The sequence below is a fragment of the Rattus norvegicus genome, chromosome 2 (genome assembly GCF_036323735.1).
Source record: "Rattus norvegicus strain BN/NHsdMcwi chromosome 2, GRCr8, whole genome shotgun sequence".
NCBI classification, from domain to species: Eukaryota; Metazoa; Chordata; class Mammalia; order Rodentia; family Muridae; genus Rattus; species Rattus norvegicus.
Window position 1 is genome coordinate 73395232 of NC_086020.1, and position 26691 is coordinate 73421922.

At 37.2% G+C, this 26691-nt stretch overlaps 1 protein-coding gene across 2 annotated transcripts in view; it reads left to right on the forward strand.

Moving 5' to 3' along the window:
- Cdh12 (cadherin 12) overlaps positions 1–26691 on the forward strand; it is a 1234181-nt gene that overhangs the window by 1193373 nt on the left and 14117 nt on the right. For both annotated transcript variants that reach the window (XM_017591412.3, NM_001427475.1), the window contains 2 exons: positions 13739–13860; positions 16435–16552. In XM_017591412.3, coding sequence (XP_017446901.1) covers positions 13739–13860; positions 16435–16552 — 240 coding nt within the window. The remainder of the gene's footprint in view (positions 1–13738; positions 13861–16434; positions 16553–26691) is intronic.

The following is a 26691-nucleotide window of genomic DNA, read 5'->3' on the forward strand; positions in this document are numbered from 1 at the left end:
TTGCAGTTTTATGAGATCCCATTTGTCAATTCTTGATCTTAGAGCATAATCCATTTGTGTTTTGTTCAGGAAATTTCCTTCAGTGCCCATGTTTTCGAGATTCTTCCCAACTTGTTCTTCTATTAATTTGAGTGTATCTGGTTTGATGTGGAGGTGCTTGATCCACTTGGACTTAAGCTTTGTACAGGGAGATAAGAATGGTTTGATCTGCCTTCTTCTACATGGTGACCTCCAGTTGAACCAATACCATTTGCTGAAAATGCTATCCTTTTTCCATTGGATGGTTTTGGCTCCTTTGTCAAAAATCAAGTGACCATACGTGTGTGGGTTCATTTCTGGGTCTTTAATTCTATGCCACTTGTCTATATGCATGTCTCTCTACTAATAACATAAAGTTTTTTATCACTATTGCTCTGTAATATTGCTTGAATTAAGAGATAGTGATTCCCTGGGAAGTTTTTTTATTGTTGAGGACAGTTTTTGGTATCCCGGTTTTTGTTATTCCAGATGAATTTGCAAATTGTTCTGTATAACTCTATGAAGAATTGGGTTGGAATTTTGATGAGGATTGCATTGAATCTGTAGATCGCTTTTGGTAAAATGGCCAGTTTTACTATATTAATCCCACCAATCCGTGAGCATGGTGGATCTTTCCATCTTCTGAGATCTTCTTCAATTTCTTTCTTCAGAAGTTTGAAGTTCTTATCATACAGATCTTTCACTTGCTTGGTTAAAGTAACACCAAGGTATTTTATATTATTGCTTGCATTCCTTGTGGACAGGATAAATCTGGGGTTGAAAGTATTGTGTGAGATGCATTTGTTGTCTCTATTGTGCCACTGGAGTTCCTGTTTAGATATAGGAGGTGGACTCTTCAGTTTCCAAATCCCCAGTGAAGTGAATCTCAGCTAAGGTCAGCCCCATTGATTCTTGAGTGACTCAAGCTTCTTCAGGTCTGTGGAGTGTAGCATGGTATCTGTGTCTTATGGCTAATATGTACATGTAAGTGTGTACACGCCATGTATGTCCTTTTTGGACTGAGTTACCAAAATCAGGATAATATTCTCATGTTCCATCCATTTACCTGCAAAATTCATAGTGTCTTGGTTTTTAATAGGTAAATAGTATTCAATTGTGTAGTTACACCACATTTTCTTTATCTATTCTTCAGTGGAGAGACATCAATGTAGTTTCCTGTTTCTGGTGTATTACAAAAGAAGCTGCTATGAACATAGTTGAGTGAGCGTCCTTTGAGATGCTGGGCACTTTGAGGGTGTATACCCAGGAGTGGTATAGATAAGTTTTGAGGAAGAACTATTATTTCTTAAAAAATACCAAATTGATTTTCATGGTGGTTGTACACATATGCACTTCCACTAACAATGGAGGAATGTTCCTCTTCCTTCACATCCTGCTATATGTGCTATATCTTGAGGTTTTGATCATAGACAGTGTTTATGTTTTGATTTGCATTTCACTGATGACTAAGAACTTTGAACAGTTCTCTTTTTCTCCATCTTTACTAAATTGGGTATTTCTTATTTACATTTCAAATGTTATTCCCTTTCCCGCTTTCCAGGCCATTATCTCCCTAAACCCTCCAGCTCCCCTTCTATATGGGTGTTCCCCTCTCCATCCTCCCCCATTACTGCCCTCTCCCCAAGAATCCCATTCACTGGGGTTCCAACCTTGGCAGGCCCAAGGGCTTCTCCTTCCACTGGTACCCTTACTAGGCTATTCATTGCTACCTATGCAATTGGAGTCCAGGGTCAGTCCATGTAATGTCTTTGTGTAGTGGCTTGGTCCCTGGAAGCTCTGGTTGGTTGGCATTGTTCATTTGGGGTCTGGGGTCCCATTCTCAGTTCATACCAGCCTTATTTATAATAATCAGAGGCTGGAAAGAATCCAGATGCCCTTCAACAGAGAAATGGATACAGAAAATATGAAGTCATAGTTTTTAATACACTGTGTAAATGTACCATATTTTCTGTATCTATTCCTCTGTTGAAGGTCATCTGGATTCTTTCCAACTTCTGGCTATTACAAAAAAGGCTGCTATGAACATAGTGAAGCATGTGTTCTTGTTATATATTTGAACATCTTTTGGCCAGGAGTGATATAGTTGTGTCCTCAGTACTATGAACAATTTTCTGAGGTACCACTATACTGATTTCCACAGTGGTTGTACCAGCTTGCAACTCCACTAACAATGGAGAAGTATTCCTCGTTCTCCATATCCTTGACAGCATCTGCTGTCACTTGAGTTTTTTTATCTTAGCCATTCTGATTGGTGTGGGGTGGATCTCAGTGTTGTTTTGATTTGCATTTCCCTGATGACTAAGGATGTTGAACAATTTTTTTAGATGCTTCATAGCTGTTCAATATTCCTCACTTAAGAACTCTTTGTACCTCATTTTTAATAGGGTTATTTGGTTCTCAGAAGTCTAACTTCTTGAGTTCTTGTACATATTGGATATTAGCCCTCTTTTTGATATTGGATTGGTAAAGATCTTTTCCCAATCTCTCAGTTGCCATTTTGTCCTATTGACAGTGTCCTTTGCCTTACAGAAGCTTTGCGATTTTATGAGTTCCTATTTGTCAATTCTGGATCCTACAGCATAAGCCATTGTTTTTCTTTTCAGGAAATTTTCTCCTCTCCCCATGTGTTTTAGAATTTTCTCCATTTCTTTTCTATTAGTTTTCGTGTATCTGGTTTTATGTGAAAGTCCTTGATCCCCTTGGATTTGCACCTATTCAATATAGTACTGGAAGTCCTAGACAGAGCAATTAGACAACAAATGGAAGTCAAAGAGATACAAAGAGGAAAGGAAGAAGTCAAAATATCACTATTTGCAGATGATATTTCAGTGTCCACCATAGAACTCCTAAGTCTGATAAACAACTTCAGCAAAGTAGCAGGACTTAAAATTAACTCAAATAAATAAGAAGCCTTCCTCTACTTAAAGAATAATCAGGCTGAGAAAGAAATTATTGAAATGTCAACCTTCACAATAGCTCCAAATAATATAAAGTAACTTGGCTTGACTCTAACCAAGCAAGTGAAAGATCTGTAAGACAAGAACTTTAAGTCTCTGAAGAAAGAAATCAACCAAGATATTAGAAGATGGAAAAATCTCCCAGGCTCATGGATTGTCGGGATTAAGATTGTAAAAATGGCAATCTTGCTGAAAGCAGTCTATAGAATCAATTCAATCCCCATCACAATTCCCACACAATTGTTCATAGAGTTAGGAAGACCAATTTTCAAATTCATTTGGAATAACAAAAAACCCAGGATAGGGAAAACTATTCTCAACAATAAAATAACTTCTAGGGGAATCATCACCAACCCTAACATCCAGCTGTGTTATAGAGCAATAATGACAAAACTGGTATTGGTCCAGAGACAGGCAGGTAGATCAATGGAATAGACATGAACCCATACACCTATAGTGAATTGATCCTTAACAAAGGAGCTAAAACCACTCAGTGGGGGAAAAAGACAGAATTTTCAACAAATGGTGCTGGTTCAACTGGAGGTGAGCGTGTAGAAGAACGCAAATTGATTCATTCTCATCTCCTTGAATATTTCTTTAAAGGCTTCTTGTCCATCCATTTGAGATTCTTATGTTGAGAAATCTCTGTTTATTTCTGTACTGAATATTTTATGTGAGTTGAGTTGTCAGTCTCCAACTTCTTGAGTTTTTTTTTTTAATATATATATTTGGTATATTAGCCTTTGGTTGGTGAAGACTCTTTTTCAATACCTGGGCTGCTGGTTTTCTTATTGACAGTATCCTTTGTCATATAAAAGCTTTGCAGTTTCATAAAGTCCCTTTAATCAATTGTCAATCTTAGAGCTTGAGCCAAAGGGCTCTGTTCAGTAATTTTTCTCTTATAACAAAGCATTCAAGGGTATTTACTACTTTCTCTTCTATGGGATTTACTTTATCCTGTTTTATTGTTGAGGTCCTTGGTCTCATTGGATTTGAATTTTGTGTCTGGCTATACTTATGAATCCTTTTTTATTCTTCTACATATAGATATCCAGTTCATCTAGCACCATTTGCTAAAGATGATTTCATTTTTCCAGTATATGTTTTTAGCTTCTTTATTGAATATCCATGCTGTGTGAGTTTATTTCTGGGTCTTCAAATAGATTCCATTGATCAACATGTATGTTTCTGTACCCATTCCATGTAGTTTTTAATCACTATTGCTCTTTAGTACAGCTTGAGATCAGGGATGGTAATTCTTTCTGAAGTTCTCTTACTGTTCACAGTTGTTTTGGCTATCCTGGGTTTTTGCTTTTCCATGTAAAGTTGAATATTAATATATCAAAGTCTATAAAATTTTGTTGGAATTTTGATGAGAATGGCACTGAATCTATAGATTGCTCTTAGTAAGATGACCATTTTCATTCTGTCAATCCTACCTATCCATGAACATGGAAGATCTTTCCATCTTCTGAAATCTTATTCAACTTCATTTTTCAGGAACTTGAAACTCTTATCATCCAGATCTATCAGTTACTTGATTATAGTTACACCAGGATATTTTGTATTATTTTTGGCTATTGTAAAAGGTGCTGTTTCTCTAATATTTTCTCTGCCTATTTATCATTTTTATAAAGGAGGACTACAAATTCCTTTGGGTTAATTTTGTATCCAGGCACTTTGCTGAATATTTTAACAGCTGTATGAGTTTTATGGTAGAATTTTTGGGGTCACATGTATAATTTCATATTATACAAATAGAGTAACACTTTGCTGCTTTCTACCAATTTTTATCCACTTAATCTCCTTTAACTGTCTATTGCTCTGGGTAGAACTGCAATGTTATATTTAGTAGGCAGTCAGCAGCCTTATCTTGCCTATGATTTTAATGAAAATGCTTCATTTCCCTCCTTGTAGTCTGATGCTAACTATTGGCTTTCTGTATATTGTTTTGATTATGTTTAGGTATGTGTCCTGTATCCCTGATTTCCCCAAATACCTGTAACATTAGGAAATGTTGTTAGATTTTATCAAAGGCTTTTCAATATCTAATGAGACAAACAAACAATTTTTTTAAAAATTGCAGTTTGTTTATATGGTGGATTACATCGATGGATTTTCATACACTGAACCATCCCTGCATTGGTGGGATGAACCCTACTTGATCGTAATGTTTTATGTCTTGATGAGTTACTGGATTGGGTTTTTATAGATGGATTTTCATACACTGAACCATCCTTGTTTTAGTGGGATGAAGCATTCTTGATATTAATATTTAATGTCTTGATGTGTTCCTGGATTTAGTTTTCATGTATTTTATTGACTATTTTTAAATTAATGTTCATAGGAGAAATCAGCCTTGTTTCTTTTTTTTTTTTTTTTTTGAGCCTTTGTGTGGTTTTGTTATCATGATGACTGCAGCTTCATAAAACGAGTTTGACAGTGTTCCTTCAGTTTCTATTTTCAGAATATTATTATGTCTGGTTTGAAAGTCTGGTAGAATTCTGTACTAAAACTATTTGGCCTTGTGCTTTTTTGATAGGGGGACTTCTATTGACTGCTTCTAATTCTTTAGGGATTATTGGGCTGTTTAAATAGTTTGCTTGATCTTCATTTAACTTTGGCATTGGTACCTGCTAGAAAATTATCCATTTCAGTAGATTTCAGTAAGATATTCCAATTTTGTGAAGTACATGATTTTTAGTAAGACCTAATGAGTCTTGAGCTTTCCTCAGTGTCAGTTGTTATGTCTCCCTTTTCATTACTGATTTTGTTTATTTGGGTACTGTCTCTGTGGTGGTTAGTTTGAATAAGGTTTTGTTCATCTTTTTGATTTCTCTAAGAACAAGCTCTTGGTATTGTCGATTCTTCAGATTGTTTTCTTTGTCTTTTACTGATTGATTTCAGCCCTGATTTTGATTATTTCCTGCCTTCTTATCTTCTTTGCTGTGCTTGCTTCTCCTCCTCCTCTTCCTCTCCCTTGTTTTTCTTTTGAGTAGAGCTTTAGGTTCTACCTGTAAAGCACTAATATGAGAATTTTCAAATTTTCTTAGTTACTTAGTAGTATAACTTTTTGGGCTTTGGAGTTGGTACTCTTAACTTTCCTCTATTCCTATTTTTCTTAGGCTAGGTCTTTACATGGTATTCAAGATTTCTTGGATGGTTTGAGTCAGTATTGTTCAGATTTAGCATGTTGTTTGACTGATGTATCAATTTCTTTTTTCATATAATAAATATAGAAACAATATTTTATTCCAATTCAAAGGTAGAGCCAGTAAATTGGTACCAATGGCCCCTGAACAAAATCTAATGAGATAACCCATCTTCTCTGCACTGTATGTTTGACTATTATATCAATTTCTTCTATCCTATCTTCGATTCCTGAGATATTCTCTTCCATTTCCTGTTTTCTGTTGGTGATGCTAACATCTGTCGTTTCTCTTCTCTTTCCTAGGTTTTCCATCTGTAGGATTTCCTCACTTTGTATTTTCTTTATTGCTTCTATTCCCACTTTTGGGTCTTTTGTATTTTTTTATCTTTATTAACTTGAGTATTTCTTATTTACATTTCGATTATTATTTCTCTTCCCGGTTTCCAGGCCAACATCCCCCTAACCCCTTCCCCTCCCCTTCTATATGGGCTTCCCCATATAGCTGGGTCCTCAGGTAATTCAATGTCCAGTTTTCTGAGGAACCTCCAGACTGATTACCAGAATGGTTTTAGCAGTTTGCAGTCCCACCAGCAATGGAGGAGTGTTCCTCTTTCTCCACATCCTCCTCAGCAATTGCTGTAAGCTGAGTTTTTGATCTTAGCCATTCTCACTGGTGTGAGGTGAAATCTCAGGGTTGTTTTGATTTGCATTTCCCTTATGACTAAAGATGTTGAACATTTCTTTAGGTGTTTCTCAGCCATTCAGCATTCCTCAGCTGTGAATTCTTTGTATAGCTCTGAACCCCATTTTTTAATAGGATTATTTGTCTCCCAGCGGTCTAACTTCTTGAGGTCTTTGAAAATTTTGGATATAAGTCCTCTATCTGTTGTAGGACTGGTAAAGATCTTTTCCCAATCTGTTGGTTACCGTTTTCTCCTAACCACAATGTCCTTTGCCTTACAGAAGCTTTGCAGTTTTATGAGATCCCATTTGTCGGTTCTTGATCTTAGAGCATAGGCCATTTTCTCCAGTACCCATGTGTTCGAGATGCTTCCCTACCTTTTCTTCTATTAGTTTGAGTGTATCTGGTTTGATGTGGAGGTCCTTGATCCACTTGGACTTAAGCTTTGTACAGGGTGATAAGCATGGATCGATCTGCATTCTTCTACATGCTGACCTCCAGTTGAACCAGCACAGTTTGCTGAAAATGCTATCTTTTTTCCATTGGATGGTTTTGGCTCCTTTGTCAAAAATCAAGTGCCCATAGGTGTGTGGGTTCATTTCTGGGTCTTCAATTCTGTTCCACTGGTCTGTCTGTCTCTGTACCAATACCATACAGTTCTTATCACTATTGCTGTGTAATACTGCTTGAATTCAGGGTTAGTGATTCCCAAGGAAGTCCTTTTATTGTTGAGGATAGTTTTAGCTATCCTGGGTTTTTGTTATTCCAGATGAATTTGCAAATTTTTCTGTCAAACTCTCTGAAGAATTGGATTGGTATTTTGATGGGGATTGCATTGAATCTGTAGATCACTTTTGGTAAAATGGCCATTTTTACTATGTTAATCCTGCCAGTCCATGAGCATGGGAGATCTTTCCATCTTCTGAGGTCTTCTTCAATTTCTTTCTTCAGGGGCTTGACGTTCTTATCATACAGATCTTTTACTTGCTTGGTTAAAGTCACAACGAGATATTTTATATTATTTGGGACTATTATGAAGGGTGTCGTTTCCCTAATTTCTTTCTCAGCTTGTTTCTGTTTTGTGTAGAGGAAGGCTACTGATTTATCTGAGTTAATTTTATACCTAGCCACTTTGTTGAACGTGTTTATCAGCTTTAGTAGTTCTCTGGTGGATCTTTTGGGATCGCTTAAATATACTACCTTATCATCTGCAAATAGCGATATTTTGACTTCTTCTTTTCCGATCTGTATCCCCTTGATCTCCTTTTGTTTTCTGATTGTTCTGGCTGGGACTTCAAGAACTATATTGAATAAGTATTTATAGTTTTATTTATTTCCTTCACCTGTGTATTTGAAATGACCTGTATGTTTTTAAGGAATTTATACATTTCCTCTTTAAAGACCTCTACCAGCCTTATAAGATTGGATTTAAAGTCCTTTTCTTGTGTTTCAGCTATGTTAGGATATCTGGGGCTTGCTGTAGTGGGGTAGTTGTACTTTGTAAGTTTCTTATTGCCCTGGCTCTTGTTGACTGTGTTCTTTTGTGGGTCTTAGACATCCGGATGGTTTTGATCCAAAATGTTCACGTAGTAGGTTTTGGGAGAAGGGTGAACATCAATGGTCTTGGGGTGGCAGGCCACTTATGAGTATCTTTGGGCTGTGTGATTCTGGACTTGCAGGTCTCTAGATTAGGAGCCTCAGGTCTGATGAAGTTGGGCAGAGAGGTGGCAGGAGGTTAGTGGTCTAATTGGATTGCTTGTTGCTGAGTGTAGCTTGGCTTGGCCCAAAGGGCTCAGGGAGAAGGGAATATGGGTGGAGAAAGGGAAGCATACCTGTAAGTTTCAGGAGTCTGATGGAAGTGAAGAAGTGCCCAGGAAGTGGTGGACCCCCTTGAATAGCAGGATTCTCAGGGCCACTTGCCTTGGTCCAGTTGGCTCAGAGAGCAGGGAAGTTCATTGGGGGAAGGGAAGCTAACCTGTGAGGTTCAAGTATCTGAGGGAGATGTGGAGAAAAGCATCAGGAGAATGGAATTCCTCCTGGGATAGCCGGGTGCTTGAGCAGCTTGGCTTGGCCCAGAAATCTTGGCTAGCAGGGAAGATAGTTGGGAGAAGTGGAGCTTACTTGTATGGTTCAGGAGTTGGATGGAGGTTGAAGAGAGACAGCAGGAGACTCTAAAGTCATGCTGAGTCAACAATAACAATAGAAACATCATCATCATCATCATCAACAACAACAACAACAACAACAACAACAAAACAGTGAACAATTATCCCAGTGACTACCATGGAATCTGTAGCTTAGTATTCTCAGATAGTTGGAGTCTTCCCACGTACATCCAACTCATTTTAACTGCTTTGTTTGCTTCAAGACTATTCTGCATTGTAAAATGTTTCCTCCTAAAATATATCCAAAAACTTATTGTATATTTGAGGTTTAATTGTCTTCAAATGACTTAAAATATTTATAATTATATTATTACAGAAATTTAAAATCTATGATAATTTTCATTTCTTTTCTGGGAATAACTTGTTTTAGTAAACTAACAAAAACAAAACAAAGAGAAATGTCTAGCATATATATATATACATATATATATAAGTATATGTGTGTGTGTGTGTGTGTGTGTGTGTGTGTGTGTGTGTGTGTGTGTAGTATCTCAAATGCCTTGTGGATGTTTCAGACTATGTTCATGTCACAGCATGTATTTGATATAGTTTCACTCATCTATGTGTAACCTAACTTGTAGTATAAAATGAATATTTCTAAAAGAGGGGCCAAATAAAGCCCACATTATTCAGTTATTATAATTTACTCTGTTTGCACTAGAATAACTCAATTTGCAGCATTGAAAACTGTGTTTTCATTCTTGAATTTACTGTAGTTTCATTTCAGGACAGAGCAAAAATTGAATTTTAACTTTCATAGTTATTCAAAAGCAGATATCATTGTTCAATAAAAATACCAGCAACTCTCATGTATGCTAATATGGGAAGCTTTGTGTTTGTTTTAAATACACAGTTCTCAAAATATTTTCAATTTTATTTATCTTTTGTGTCCTGGAAATACTCTCACATATCATCATTATTTATTGACTATCAACTATGTAAAGGAAATAGTTACTTTCAAAACTCTATAACATATAAAAGAATGGTGTGTTTCTACTATAAATTATATATTATTCAGATGACTGCTCTGGGATTCCTCCCAAGTGATTGATACTTCTGTTCTAACTTTCAGTCACTGAGGCCACTGAGCCTCATGTACTTTAGAGAGCTCAGTGTGCCATGTTTTTTTTTTTTTTGTTTTTTTTTTTTGTTTTTTTTTTTAACCTTAGAATTAGTTTCATAGGTATTTCAGGATGGTAAGATACACATTGAATTTAAATTTATTTTAAAGAGTTTAAACCTTTGATTTGGTTTTCTGGGTGTCGCTACTTTGGCTGTGTATTTTTTTTCCGATTTTTTTTTTATTAGATACATTTCTTCACTTACATTTCAAATGTTACTCCCTTTCCTGGTTTCCTGTCCATAAACTCCTATCCCCATCCTTCCCCCATATGGGTAGTCCCTCCATTCATCCTCTTTACTGTCTACCCACCCCCCATATTCCCCACTGGGGGTTCAACCTTGGCAGAACCAAGGGCTTTGGCTGTTTGTACTTCTTTACATCATCTCTATGTCTGGAGGCCAGAAGATGGAGTAGTGGACCAAGGCAAGTTGCCATATGGGTACTTGGGTTTAAACTCATCTCCTTTGGTGGAGCCAGAGGTGCTATTTCTCACTATGCATTCTCTTCAGTGTGTGGAGATGGCACACATCTTTAATCCTGGGACTTGGAATGCAAAAATAAATAGATCTCTGTTGGTTTGAGAACTTCATGTTCAATAGAAGTGAGTTCAGGGACAGCAAGAACTACATAGAGAAACCTTGTCTTAAAAAATAACAATAAACAAATAATGAATGAATAAAAATTGAATGAGGAGGAAACAAAAAATATAAATACATGTTAAGTAAATAAATGTGATGATTTATGTTTGGTATGGGAATCATCTGTAATCTAATAATGAAACATTTCTCTCATTTATAGAGTTTAGAGCTATTGTTCAATCAAGAAACTTCATATCATAAACTAATGAGTTTCTGCATAAAGCAAACTGTGGATTAAGTTAATTTCTTCTTGAAATTAGTGCCATTTACATTTAATACACTGCTATTTACCAATATAACAGAATATTATGAAAACTGTATCATTAAGTGAATTCTAAATTATCTTTTATATTAAAATATCACCTTTCTAGGATTTTCATAGAAGTTGTGTTTCCATCAATGCACCTTGGCTAAATTTAAATTTTACATTGTTTTACAAGCATCAAATGCTTTATAAATTCTATGTGGTTCCAAGATCAAAGGTCTTCATCAAAAAATCATGATAAATTAGATATTGACAAATTTTGTCATCATTGTACCAGATACAGATATGATGACTCAAAAAATAGATCGCTATATTTTCAGCACAATTGAATATGGTGCATATCTAAATGAAAGAAATCTATGCTAATAAATAAATCAAATACTCTGGCAAAGTATTTCATATTTCTTTTAGAACAGTGGTTCTTAAACAGAGATGATACTGCTTTGGTACTTTTTACTTAAGAATGTAAATTGATGTTTGTATAGTATAATAATGAATTAAACATACACAGTGGAAGAGATGAATTAAAACGAGGACAATGGATCTATTACAAAATTCAACCCTACAAAATTGTTTTTTTTTTGAATATCTGTTTTTCTGGTATCATCATTGATATTTGTGTGACATTTAATTTTGGAAAATCTTGGTATCCTACAGTGCACAGGATAATTTCACACAACAAAGATTTCTCTTAGTTAAAATGTTGAAAAATAAAGATGCCCTTTGGAAACAGAATATTAATAACAAGATAATAGTCATGCTATTTTTCAACATTTTTCGTATGAATACAAATGCTAGACTACAATTTAAGAGATAAAGCAGTAGTAATTTAGAAAAGTGGTAGATTAAAATAGGCCTTGTTTATTTAAATAACTTTTTTATAGATTATGGAAGTAAATTTCTGTGATGAATGTAGTTAGGTGAGAAATATGGTGCCTATAGAAGGCAATTCATCTTCAAATAATCTTAATAAAATAAGGAAGGTGTCAATCTTGCACTTTGAACATGAGACTCACTTATCAGATAATATAGGGAGAGTTGAGCCTCACATCACCTGCTTGAAGAATTAAATTGGTATGTTACTTTTCATGAATTTTATTGATATTTTATGGGTTAGTACACTAAGTAGTTTTTTTTTTTTTTTTGGTTCTTTTTTTTTTTTTTTTTTGGTTCTTTTTTTCGGAGCTGGGGACTGAACCCAGGGCCTTGCGCTTCCTAGGTAAGCGCTCTACCACTGAGCTAAATCCCCAGCCCCAGTAGTTTTAAAGTAGAAAAATTGTTCATACGTATCTGTAATAACTCAAAAAAGTACAAGAAATTTTGAACCATGACTTGGTCCTTTTACTTTCCAATTGGGAGTTTTAGAGATGTTTGTTTACACCACCAATTTTCAGAACTTCATATACAAACAGAAACTCATGTTTCTAAATGTCTATGCAAGGTGTTTCAGGTGCTCTAGACCATCAATACATATCAAACATTACAATGTAACAGGTCACTTTTTTATAATTATTGTTGCTAATATTTTTAGAAAATTACACTCAATTTTGCCTATTTAATTAATGCTCTATGTCCCTGTGCTATACAAATAACAAGCACTATGCAAACAAATAAATTTAATTATGTTATTTTATAGTTTTAAAATGAGATTAACAATAACTTCCAATTTCAATAAATGTTTGTATAATACATTACATTTAAGGAACAAACATACAAAGGAATAGCAGGTAATGTGATCGATTTCATATGAAAAATCTGTGCTAAGAACTGGATTAAAAAGGATAGCATTGGTGTCAAAATTCAATTGAAAATCTTCAATTAAAGAATACACCAAAGAAAATTTGGTAGGATGTAACTGTTTTGGTCTTTTAACATTCTGGAATTGTACTTAATTTTTGGCTCTTTTAGTTCTGTATCCTGGATAGGACCATCAAATATTTGAAGCAGCATTTACTTGTAAAATCATGTGATGGCATAGTTTTAAAGTAGCTTTAAGATATTTTGTGCATTATGCTTGTGTACTTTAATAAATTACTTCCAGTTTCTTTCTTTAATACAAAATGGGAGTGCAAATAATATGTCCTAGTTGGGGTTAAAATCTGTGAGGTTCATTAGAGAGTGATTTCTTTACTACAAATATATTGTGGTAGCATTTAGTGAGGAAATAAGTGAGTCTTTATCAAGTGTTTATTATTTGCTCCAGAAATAATGAAAGTATGACTTTTGGCCTTCTACGATGCATCTATGAATTTTATTTTACTTGAATATATGTCCCAAGTTTTGTCAATAAGACAAATTTGAGATATTTACTTATATATCTTAAATATTCCATACATTAAATCTTCTGGCTGTGTTAGTGCAACACAGAAATCAATATTTCTACAACAAAGTAAATATCAATATTTGCTAAGGTAAGAACAGTGCACTAATCCTGAAAAGACTGTTAAATCCCACCTGATCAAAATTCCTGCCCGTTCAGTAACCAGTCAGTTAAATAGTTACTCTTACCTGATATTATTCTCTTTTCCTGTAATGATAGTTATGCAAATATACACATTATTTTTACTTGGGGGTTTGCAGCTGATATCTTATAATTTCCTATAATTGAGGGTGACTTTCAACTTAGTATCCAAAGAAATTTTAAAAAGGTGTGGCTTTCAGGGAAGTAATGACCATGTTTTGTAACCATTGTTTATCTTTTCTTTATGTTTTAAACAGGTAACCCATCATTAACTAGCAAAGTTAATATATTAATTAATGTCCTAGATGTCAATGAATTTCCGCCAGAAATATCTGTGCCATATGAGACAGCTGTGTGTGAAAATGCCAAACCAGGACAGGTATGTTTTCTATATTGCTAAGCAAGTGCATATAATGCCCCCTTTATGTTATGCTTTAGGTTTAAGTCCAGACATGAGCACATATGCTTATATTTTCTTGCTTAAGATATCTTCATAAAATTAATTAGAAATGATGCCAGGCTCATATACCTCACCCCTACTCTGGAAAAAAAATACATGTTTAGAATCTCATGTATACACAACTGGCCTCGAACTTACTAAGTAGTTCAGAATGACTTTGAGGTTCTAATGCTCTTGCTTCCATTCTGTGTTATTAGATGTATATCATGTATCACCATGCTTAATATGTGAGGTAATGAAAATCATATTTTGGGCTTTGTGCATGCTAGGCACCCACCCTTTCAAGTAAATTATATCCGTAGATTTTAAATAGGTTTGATTTAAATGATGCTGGTTAAGCATCAATTTGAAACAAAAACACACCTAAAAAGTTAACAACTGTATAATGATTATTAAATAATACAGAACATTTAAGGATAAAATAGGATGACTTAACATTGCTATAAGTCTGAGTATAGTAAATTTTATTTTTTAGAGACTAAATATATTAGGCTTCTTAAGGAGAACCAGATAGTTAAAATGATTATATTTGTATGTGAAATTTAATAGAATATCTTCTAGGTTATGGTCCAGATAGTCCAACAATGGCCGCCTACAAATGGAACATTTGAGAATATAGTAGTTGTTCAGTCCATAAGGCTGGGTGTCTCCGTTCAACTTCATTCTATATAGAAAACCCGAAGAAGTAGGATCTACTTCCAGTGAGGTAATTAACTTCCAAATGAGAACAAGAGCAAGCAGGCAGGGATCAATAGTTTCCTCATCTACTCAAGGAAAAGTCGATAACCCAAGTCTTGAGAAGGTAAAAGGTAAATATAATCAGCTGAGTTCAAAGATTTGGACTATCTAGGTTGCCCAGTTTCTAGTTATTAAGAACAAGTCTGCTGTGAGCATAGTGGAGACCATGTCCCTGTGATAAGGTGGAGAACCTTCTGGGAATATGCCCAGGAGCATTAGAGCTGGGTCTTCATTGGACTATTTTTTTGTTTGTTTGTTTGTTTCTGAGGCTGCCAGCAGAAGGTATAGCCCAGATTGAAGGAGGATTTTCCCTCTGCAAAAGATGCAGATTTAGGTTAGGATTTCACTTCCCAAATAATTCAGTCAAAATATGCCCTTACAGATGTAGGTAGATAGTATTGTTTTAATTAATACCATATATAGTCAAAGTGACAATCAAGAAGAGCAATTACAGTCCTTAAGGTGATACTAAACTGTGACACTTCATTATATTGCTCCTTTAAATGTTATATAATAGAAATGTAACCAATTATGAGACAAATAAATAAACTCTGTGGCATGAATTCCTGCTGAGGAAGTAGACTGAAATTCCTATTAAACATTATTTTTTAAATTTTACATGCCACCCCAGCACTAATATCTCTCTATTCACCTATCTATCTATCTATCTATCTATCTATCTATCTATCTATCTATCTATCTACCAGCAATCTACCCAGCATTTACCTATGTGTAATCTATCTTTCATATGTGTCTATGTGCTTGTATCTATGTAGTAAAGTAGATCACTGTCATGGGATTGGATTATAACCAGGAATCATATAACAAAAAAAATAGTATTTGAATCATATTTTTAAAGTCTCTTTATATGTATTTTATACCCCAAGACAAGAATCTTGTGTGGAATTTCTATGCTGTTACTTCGCTCAATCCTATTTATTTTGTATGCTTGGCCCGATTCCACATTCTTGACTGCCCCACCCCGATACTTCCTAACATATTTTCTGGCATAGAGTTCTTAGATATTCTATCTATTATGCCTTCTAATTTGTTGATCTATGAAGTCAAATGCCATTTTTTTTTACAGGAAAGACATCCAAAATTACTTTTAGTTTAAATTTGAAGGGCAAAATGCTCAAGTATTTACATTTCACAATGATATACAACTTCTCAGGGCAACATGGAAGACATTTTGAAATAGAGATATGAGTATTTTTCCTGTCCAATTAGTATTGAAACACATATTATATTATTCAAAATAACAGGGGTGTAGGTATCAACACAAATGAGTAGGTCATGCTAGCTTCATTTTTATTGTTTTAATATATCTATTGTCACAAGTGTACTAGTTCTTTAATTTTGCTTTTAGAAGGACACATAGATAATAAAATGCCTTGTTTCTAGTAAGAATTTCTTATTTAGTCTATAAAGCATTTACCTCACTTAATGTAACATGCAAGCAAGTGCCTTTTAATTTTATTTTGCTAGAATTTTCAATACTGGTAAGCTTTGTGGTTACACAGATATTGATTTCAAATTAGCCTATGTCCTCTGATTGTAGTTGGCATTATTACTTGTAAATGCTCAGAGAATTGCTTACAAAAGGTATTGTAAAAAATTGGGTCACTAGTATTGATTCAAAATTGTCCTCTCTGTTTATTTGCATTCATTATTAAATAAACGTTTTAGCCTGATGTATAAGGTTCCTTGTGAAATTGATGACTGACTTCAAGTTTAATCTCAACTTTGCTTCAGATCATTCAGATAGTCGGTGCTGTAGATCGAGATCTCTCACCTGCTGGGCAGCAATTCTCCTTTAGATTAGCACCAGAAGCTGTCATCAAACCAAATTTTACAGTTCATGACTTCAGAAGTAAGTATGTCCACTTACAGATTTGCCTTTTATGTAGTTTGTCAAAGAACATAGGGAGAGGAACCAATGCCTTTCCTAAAAGCAGTTTCCAAAAACATAGAAAACTATATATAAGAAATACAAAAATTTCAAAGAGTAGCAAGATAATTATTGTATGATGATCATCAGGTAATATAGTTTACTTTTTTTTATTAACTTGAGTATTTCTTATATACATTTCGAGTGTTATTCCCTTTCCCAGTTTCCGGGCAAAAATTCCCCTCCCCCCTCCCCCATCCCCTTACTTATGGGTATTACCCTCCCAACCCTCCCCCCATTGCCGCCCTCCCCCCAACAGTCTAGTTCACTGGGGGTTCAGTCTTAGCAGGACCCAGGGCTTCCCCTTCCACTGGTGCTCTTACTAAGATGTTCATTGATACCTATGAGGTCAGAGTCCAGGGTCAGTCCATGTATAGTCTTTAGGTAGTGGCTTAGTCCCTGGAAGCTCTGGTTGCTTGGCATTGTTGTACATATGGGGTCTCGAGCCCCTTCAAGCTCTTCCAGTTCTTTCTCTGATTCCTTCAACGGGGGTCCTATTCTCAGTTCAGTGGTTTGCTGCTGGCATTCTCCTCTGTATTTGCTGTATTCTGGCTGTGTCTCTCAGGAGCGATCTACATCCGGCTCCTGTCGGTCTGCACTTCTTTGCTTCATCCATCTTGTCTAATTGGGTGGCTGTATATGTATGGGCCACATGTGGGGCAGGCACTGATTGGGTGTTACTTCAGTCTCTGTTTTAATCTTTGCCTCTCTATTCCCTGCCAAAGGTATTCTTGTTCCCCTTTTAAAGAAGGCGTGAAACATTCACATTTTGATCATGCGTCTTGAGTTTCATTTGTTCTGGGCATCTAGGGTAATTCAAGCATTTGGGCTAATAGCCACTTATCAATGAGTGCATACCATGTATGTCTTTCTGTGCTTGGGTTAGCTCACTAAGAATGATATTTTCCAGTTCCAACCATTTGTCTACGAGTTTCATAAATCCGTTGTTTTTGATAGCTGAGTAATATTCCATTGCGTAGATGTACCACATTTTCTGTATCCATTCCTCTGTTGAAGGGCATCTGGGTTCTTTCCAGCTTCTGGCTATTATAAATAAGGCTGCGATGAACATAGTGGAGCACGTGTCTTTTTTTATATGTTGGGGCATCTTTTGGGTATATGCCCAAAAGAGGTATAGCTGGATCCTCAGGCAGTTCAATGTCCAATTTTCTGAGGAACCTCCAGACTGATTTCCAGAATGGTTGTACCAGTCTGCAATCCCACCAACAATGGAGGAGTATTCCTCTTTCTCCGCATCCTCGCCAGCATCTGCTGTCCCCTGAGTTTTTGATCTTAGCCATTCTCACTGGTGTGAGGTGAAATCTCAGGGTTGTTTTGATTTGCATTTCCCTTATGACTAAAGATGTTGAACATTTCTTTAGGTGTTTCTCAGCCATTCAGCATTCCTCAGCTGTGAATTCTTTGTATAGAACTGAACCCCATTTTTTAATAGGGTTATTTGTCTCCCTGCGGTCTAACTTCTTGAGTTCTTTGTATATTTTGGATATAAGGCCTCTATCTGTTGTAGGATTGGTAAAGATCTTTTCCCAATCTGTTGGTTGCCGTTTTGTCCTAACCACAGTGTTCTTTGCCTTACAGAAGCTCAGCAGTTTTATGAGATCCCATTTGTGATTCTTGATCTTAGAGCATAAGCCATTGGTGTTTTGTTCAGGAAATTTTTTCCAGTACCCATGTGTTCCAGATGCTTCCCTAGTTTTTCTTCTATTAGTTTGAGTGTGTCTGGTTTGATGTGGAGGTCCTTGATCCACTTGGACTTAAGCTTTGCACAGGGTGATAAGCATGGATCGATCTGCATTCTTCTACATATTGACCTCCAGTTGAACCAGCACCATTTGCTGAAAATGCTATCTTTTTTCCACTGGATGGTTTTGGCTCCTTTGTCAAAAATCAAGTGCCCATAGGTGTGTGGGTTCATTTCTGGGTCTTCAATTCTATTCCATTGGTCTATCTGTCTGTCTCTGTACCAATACCATGCAGTTTTTATCACTATTGCTCTGTAATACTGCTTGAGTTCAGGGATAGTGATTCCCCCTGATTTCCTTTATTGTTGGGGATAGTTTTAGATATCCTGGGTTTTTTGTTATTCCAGATGAATTTGCAAGTTGTTCTGTCTAACTCTTTGAAGAATTGGATTGGTATTTTGATGGGGATTGCATTGAATCTGTAGATCACTTTTGTTAAAATGGCCATTTTTACTATATTGATCCTGCCAATCCATGAGCATGGGGGATCTTTCCATCTTCTAAGGTCTTCTTCAATTTCTTTCTTCAGTGTCTTGAAGTTCTTATTGTACAGATTTTTTACTTGCTTGGTTAAAGTCACACCGAGGTACTTTATATTATTTGGGTCTATTATGAAGGGTGTCGTTTCCCTAATTTCTTTCTCGGCTTGTTTCTCTTTTGTGTAGAGGAAGGCTACTGATTTATTTGAGTTAATTTTATACCCAGCCACTTTGCTGAAGTTGTTTATCAGCTTTAGTAGTTCTCTGGTGGAACTTTTGGGATCACTTAAATATACTATCATATCATCTGCAAATAGTGATATTTTGACTTCTTCTTTTCCGATCTGTATCCCCTTGACCTCCTTTGGTTGTCTGATTGCTCTGGCTAGAACTTCAAGAACTATATTGAATAAGTAGGGAGAGAGTGGGCAGCCTTTTCTAGTCCCTGATTTTAGTGGGACTGCTTCAAGTTTCTCTCCATTTACTTAATTGTTAGCAACTGGTTTGCTGTATATGGCTTTTACTATGTTTAGGTATGGGCCTTGAATTCCTATTCTTTCCAGGACTTTTATCATGAAGGGGTGTTGAATTTTGTCAAATGCCTTCTCAGCATCTAATGAAATGATCATGTGGTTTTGTTCTTTCAGTTTGTTTATATAATGGATCACGTTAATGGTTTTCCGTATGTTAAACCATCCCTGCATGCCTGGGATGAAGCCTACTTGATCATGGTGGATGATTGTTTTGATGTGCTCTTGGATTCGGTTTGCTGGAATTTTATTGAGTATTTTTGCGTCGATATTCATAAGGGAAATTGGTATGAAGTTCTCTTTCTTTGTTGGGTCTTTGTGTGGTTTAGGTATAAGAGTAATTGTGGCTTCATAGAAGGAATTCCGTAGTGCTCCACCTGTTTCAATTTTGTGGAATAGTTTGGATAATATTGGTATGAGGTCTTCTATGAAGTTCTGATAGAATTCTGGACACCGTCTGGACCTGGGCTCTTTTTGGTTGGGAGACCTTTAATGACTGCTCTATTTCCTTAGGAGTTATGGGGTTGTTTAACTGGTTTATCTGTTCCTGATTTAACTTTGATACCTGGTATCTGTCTAGGAAATTGTCCATATCCTGCCGATTTTCAAGTTTTGTTGAATATAGGCTTTTATAGTAAGATCTGTTGATTTTCTTAATTTCCTCTGAATCTGTAGTTATGTCTCCCTTTTCATTTTTGATTTTATTAATTTGGACACACTCTCTGTGTCCTCTCATTAGTCTGGCTAAGGGTTTATCTATCTTGTTGATTTTCTCAAAGAACCAACTTTTGGTTCTGTTCATACTTTCTATGGTCCTTTTTGTTTCTACTTGGTTGATTTCAGCTGTGAGTTTGATTATTTCCTGCCTTCTACTCCTCCTGGGTGTATTTGCTTCTTTTTGTTCTAGAGCTTTTAGGTGTGCTGTCAAGCTGCTGAAATATGCTCTTTCCTGTTTCTTTCTGCAGGCACACAGCGCTATGAATTTTCCTTTTAGCACAGCTTTCATTGTGTCCCATAAGTTTGGGTATGTTGTACCTTCATTTTCATTAAATTCTAAAAAGTTTTTTATTTCTTTCTTTATTTCTTCCTTGGCCAGGTTATCATTGAGTAGAGCATTGTTCAATTTCCACGTATATGTGGGCATTCTTCCCTTATTGTTATTGAAGACCAGTTTTAGGCCGTGGTGGTCCGATAGCACGCATGGGATTATTTCTAACTTTCTGTACCTGTTGAGGCTCATATTTTGACCAATTATATGGTCAATTTTGGAGAAAGTACCATGAGGAGCTGAGAAGAAGGTATATCCTTTTGCTTTAGGATAGAATGTTCTATAAATATCCATTAAGTCCATTTGGCTCATGACTTCTCTTAGTCTGTCTATGTCTCTGTTTAATTTCTGTTTCCATGATCTGTCCATTGATGAGAATGGGGTGTTGAAATCTCCCACTATTATTGTGTGAGGTGCAATGTGTGTTTTAAGTTTTAGCAAGGTTTCTTTTACGTATGTAGGTGCCCTTGTATTTAGGATTGAGAGTTCACCTTGGTGGATTTTTCCTTTGATGAATATGAAGTGTCCTTCCTTATCTTTTTTGATGACTTTTAGTTGAAAATTGATTTTATCTGATATTAGAATGGCAACTCCAGCTTGCTTCTTCTGACCATTTGCTTGGAAAGTTGTTTTCCAGCCTTTCACTCTGTGGTAGTGTCTGTCTTTGTTTCTGAGGTGTGTTTCCTGTAGGCAGCAGAATGCAGGGTCCTTGTTGCATATCCAGTTTGTTAATCTATGTCTTTTTATTGGGGAGTTGAGGCCATTGATGTTGAGAGATATTAAGGAATAGTGATTATTTTTTCCTGTCATATTCATATTTGGATGTGAGGTTATGTTTGTGTGCTTTTCTTCTCATTGTTTTGTTGCCTAGACGATTAGTTTCTTGCTTCTTCTAGGGTGTAGCTTGCCTCCTTGTGTTGGGCTTTTCCATTTATTATCCTCTGTAGCTCTGGATTTGTAGAAATATATTGTGTAAATTTGGTTTTTTCAAGGAATATCTTGGTTTCTCCATCTATGTTAATTGAGAGTTTGGCAGGAGACAGTAACCTGGGCAGGCATTTGTGTTCTCTTAGGGTCTGTATGACATCCGTCCAGGATCTTCTGGCCTTCATAGTTTCTGGCGAAAAGTCTGGTGTGATTCTGATAGCTCTGCCTTTATATGTTACTTGACTCTTCTCCCTTACTGCTTTTAATATTCTTTCTTTATTTTGTGCGTTTGGTGTTTTAACTATTATGTGACGGGAGGTGTTTCTTTTCTGGTCCAATCTATTTGGAGTTCTGTAGGCTTCCTGTATGCCTATGGGAATCTCTTTTTTTTGGTTAGGGAAGTTTTCTTCTATGATTTTGTTGAAGATATTTACTGGTCCTTTGAGCTGGGAGTGTTCACTCTCTTCTATACCTATTATCCTTTGGTTTGATCTTCTCATTGAGTCCTAGATTTCCTGTATGTTTTGGACCAGTAGCTTTTTCTGCTTTACATTATCTTTGACAGTTGATTCAATGATTTCTATGGAATCTTCTCCTCCTGAGATTCTCTCTTCCATCTCCTGTATTCTGTTGGTGAAGCTTGTATCTACAGCTCCTTGTCTCTTCTTTTGGTTTTCTATATCCAGGGTTGTTTCCATGTGTTCTTTCTTGATTGCTTCTATTTCCATTTTTAATTCCTTCAACTGTTTGATTGTGTTTTCCTGGAATTGTTTCAGGGATTTTTGTGACTCCTCTCTATGGGCTTCTACTTGTTTAATTATGTTTTCCTAGAATGCTTTCAGGCATTTTTGTGATTCCTCTCTGTAGGCTTCTACTTGTTCTCTAAGGGAGTTCTTCACGTCTTTCTTGAAGTCCTCCAGCATCATGATCAAATATGATTTTGAAACTAGATCTTGCTGTTCTGGTGTGTTTGGATATTCCGTGTTTGCTTTGGTGGGAGAATTGGGCTCCGATGTTGCCATGTACTCTTGGTTTCTGTTGCTTGGGTTCCTGCGTTTGCCTCTCGCCATCAGATTATCTCTAGTGTTACTTTGTTCTGCTATTTCTGACAGTGGCTAAACTGCCCTATAAGCCTGTGTGTCAGGAGTGCTGTAGACCTGTTTTCCTGTTTTCTTTCAGCCAGTTATGGGAACAGAGTGTTCTGCTTTCGGGCGTGTAGTTTTTCCTCTCTACAGGTCTTCAGCTGTTCCTGTGGGCCTGTGTCTTGAGTTCACCAGGCAGCTTTCTTGCAGCAGAAAAGTTGGTCTTACCTGTGGTCCAGATGCTCAAGTTTGCTCGCGGGGTGCTGCCCAAGAGCTCTCCGTGGCAGCAGCAACCAGGAAGATCTGTGCTGCCGTTTCCGGTAGCTTCAGTGCACCAGGGTTCCAGATGGCATTTGGTGTTTTCCTCTGGCGTCCGAGACGTGTATGCAGAGTGCAGTCTCTTCTGGTTTCCCAGGCGTGTCTGCCTCTCTGAGGGTTTAGCTCTCCCTCCCACAGGATTTGGGTGCAGAGAACTGTTTATCCGGTCTGTTTCCTTCAGGTTCCGGCAGAGTCTCAGAGGCAGAGGTCTTGCCGCTCCTGGGCCCTCCCCCACGGGAACCCAGAGGCCTTATACAGTTTCCTCTTGGGCCAGGGATGTGGGCAGGGGTGGGCAGTGTTGGTGGTCTCTTCTGCTCTGCAGCCTCAGGAGTGCCCACCTGACCAGGCGGTCGGGTCTCTCTCCCACAGTGTCTGTATAAGTTGAATTCTATTTTCTATTATTGAAGCTTGCTCTGCTTGAAGAGATAAGACATACACAAACAAAACTCTGATATGAATCTCTGGTCCCGAGGCTCAAGTTCGCTAGTGGGGTGCTGCCCACGGGCTCTCTGCAGCGGCAGCAACCAGGAAGATATGCGCCGCCCCTTCCGGGAGCTTCAGTGCACCAGGGTTCCAGATGGCCTTTGGTGTTTTCCTCTGGCGTCCGAGATGTGTGTGCAGAGAGCAGTCTCTTCGGGTTTCCCAGGCTTGTCTGCCTCTCTGAAGGTTTAGCTCTCCCTCCCACGGGATTTGGGTGCAGAGAACTGTTTATCCGGTCTGTTTCCTCAGGTTCCGGTGGTGTCTCAGGCAGGGGTCCTGCCGCTCCTGGGCCCTCCCCCACGGGAGCCCAGAGGCCTTATACAGTTTCCTCTTGGGCCAGGGATGTGGGCAGGGGTGGGCAGTGTTGGTGGTCTCTTCCGCTCTGCAGCCTCAGGAGTCCCCACCTGACCAGGCGGTTGGGTCTCTCTCTCACGGGTTCTGGGAGTAGAGAGCTGCTGCAGGCCGGGATCCGCGGGTGTGGACTTCCGGTAAACACAGGACGTGCCCGGTACTAGAGGAATTCTGCCTCCGTGTGTCCCGAGCTCACCAGGCAGCTTTCTTGTAGCAGAAAAGTTGGTCTTACCTGTGGTCCCGAGACTCAAGTTCGCTCGTGGGGTGCTGCCAATGGGCTCTCTGTAGTGGCAGCAACCAGGACTATTTTACTTTTATTATAAAAGGGCCAGGATTTAAAGACTCAAGCAAATAAAAATCTTTCTGGAAAATGAGTGCCTCCTTGTTTTGAATATAGCAGAGTAACAGTAGGCACATTTCTTATAAATGCAAATTAATTCTATGTTCATTTTTTTATTTGAGAAACAAACAGTGAAATTTTATGAATTGGGCAGTTGAATTAGAATAAACAGGATTTTATTCTCATTCCACTATTCCAATGGCTACAGCTGACACAGTTATACTAAATAATGACAGCCTAAGAACATCTGTATTGAGAGCATATGCAAAGCCTTTAAGGCAATGCCTAAAGTGTTTCTGTAAAGATAATTGTACCTACAACTGCTGCCAATCTTTCTCTCATGTGACTTCCACAATAATATTCTACCATCTACAGTATTATGTCTAGTATTACTATATCTGCTTATATTACAAGTCAGCCCAGAAACATATATTGGATTAAAAGTACAGGTGTTTCTCTTAATTTAATAATCTCTTCCCCAAAGGGAAAAGACATGATTAATGACTACAAAGGATGTATTACCCTTATCAAATGCAAAGCTCAATTTATCCTGGCATAAGTCTGAGCAGAAAATCCACATTAACTTCAATTGAAGAAATCACTTAACAAATTTTTACATGGCTTTTCAAATGTATTAAGCACTTTGTTACAAGTAAAGTCTGAGTGCTTGTCTGGATATACATTTCTATCATCACAAACTTAAAAATGTAAGGCAAATAATTTCTAAGTCACATTTATATTAGGTGTTGCAAACATAGTTCTGCACATTGTATGTCATTCAATTCTATGTACCTATATAATGTATAATAAGTATTAAACGTCCGATATATTTGATAGAAAACTGAAGTAATAATGAGCTTTTTTTAATTTTTTTATTAACTTGAGTATTTATTTACATTTCGAGTGTTATTCACTTTCCCGGTTTCCAGGCAACATCCCCATCCCCTCCCCCTCCCCTTCCTTATGGGTGTTCCCCTCCCCATCCTTCCCCCATTGCCGCCCTCCCCCGAAAAATCACGTTCACTGGGGGTTCAGTGTTAGCAGGACCCAGGGCTTCCCCTTACACTGGTGATCTTACTAGGATATTCATTGCTAACTATGAGGTCAGAGTCCAGGGTCAGTCCATGTATAGTCTTTAGGTCGTAGCTTAGTCCCTGGAAGCTCTGGTTGCTTGGCATTGTTGTACATATGGGGTCTCGAGCCCCTTCAAGCTCTTCCAGTTCTTTCTCTGATTCCTTCAACGCGGGTCCTGTTCTCAGTTCAGTGGATTGCTACTGGCATTCACCACTGTATTTGGTGTATTCTGTCTGTGTCTCTCAGGAGAGATCTACATCCAGCTCTTGTCTGCCTGCACTTCTTTGCTTCATCCATCTTGTCTAATTGGGTGGCTGTATATGTATGGGCCACATGTGGGGCAGGCAGTGAATGGGTGTTCCTTCTGTCTCTGTCTTAATCTTTGCCTCTCTATTCCCTGCCAAGGGTATTCTTGTTCCCCCTTTTAAAGAAGGAGTAAAGCATTCACATTTTGATCACATTTGAAGAAATGGATTGGTATTTTGATGGGGATTGCATTGAATCTGTCGATCTCTTTTGGTAAAATAGCCACTTTTACTATATTATTCCTGCCAATCCATGAACATGGGAGATCTTTTCATCTTCTGAGGTCTTCTTTAATTTCTTTCTTCAGAGTCTTGAAGTTCTTATTGTACAGATTTTTTACTTGCTTGGTTAAAGTCACACCGAGGTACTTTATATTATTTGGGTATATTATGAAGGGTGTCGTTTCCCTAACTTCTTTCTCGTCTTGTTTCTCTTTTGTGTAGAGGAAGGCTACTGATTTATTTGAGTTAATTTTATACCCAGCCACTTTGCTGAAGTTTTTTTATCAGCTTTAGTAGTTCTCTGGTGGAACATTTGGAATCACTTAAATATACTATCATATCATCTGCAAATAGTGGTATCTTGACTTCTTCTTTTCCGATCTGTATCCCCTTGATCTCCTTTTGTTGTCTGATTGCACTGGCTAGAACTTCAAGAACTATATTGAATAAGTAGGGAGAGAGTGGGCAGCCTTTTCTAGTCCCTGATTTTAGTGGGACTGCTTCAAGTTTCTCTCCATTTACTTAATTGTTAGCAACTGGTTTGCTGTATATGGCTTTTACTATGTTTAGGTATGGGCCTTGAATTCCTATTCTCTCCAGGACTTTTATCATGAAGGGGTATTGAATTGTGTCAAATGCTTTCTCGGCATCTAATGAAATGATCATGTGGTTTTGTTTTTTTCAGTTTGTTTATATAATGGATCACGTTGATGGTTTTCCATATATTAAACCATCCCTGCATGCCTGAGATGAAGCCTACTTGATAATGCTGGATGATTGTTTTGATGTGCTCTTGGATTCGGTTTGCCAGAATTTTATTGAGTATTTTTTCGTCGATATTCATAAGGGAAATTGGTCTGAAGTTCTCTTTCTTTGTTGGGTTTTTGTGTGGTTTAGGTATAAGAGTAATTGTGGATTCATAGAAGGAGTTTGGTAGTGCTCCATCTGTTTCAATTTTGTGGAATAGTTCGGATAGTATTGGTGTGAGATCTTCTATGAAGGTCTGATAGAATTCTGCACTAAACCCATCTGGACCTGGGCTCTTTTTGGTTGGTAGACCTTTAATGACTGCTTCTATTTCCTTAGGAGTTATGGGGTTGTTTAACTGATTTATCTGTTCCTGATTTAACTTCAGTACCTGG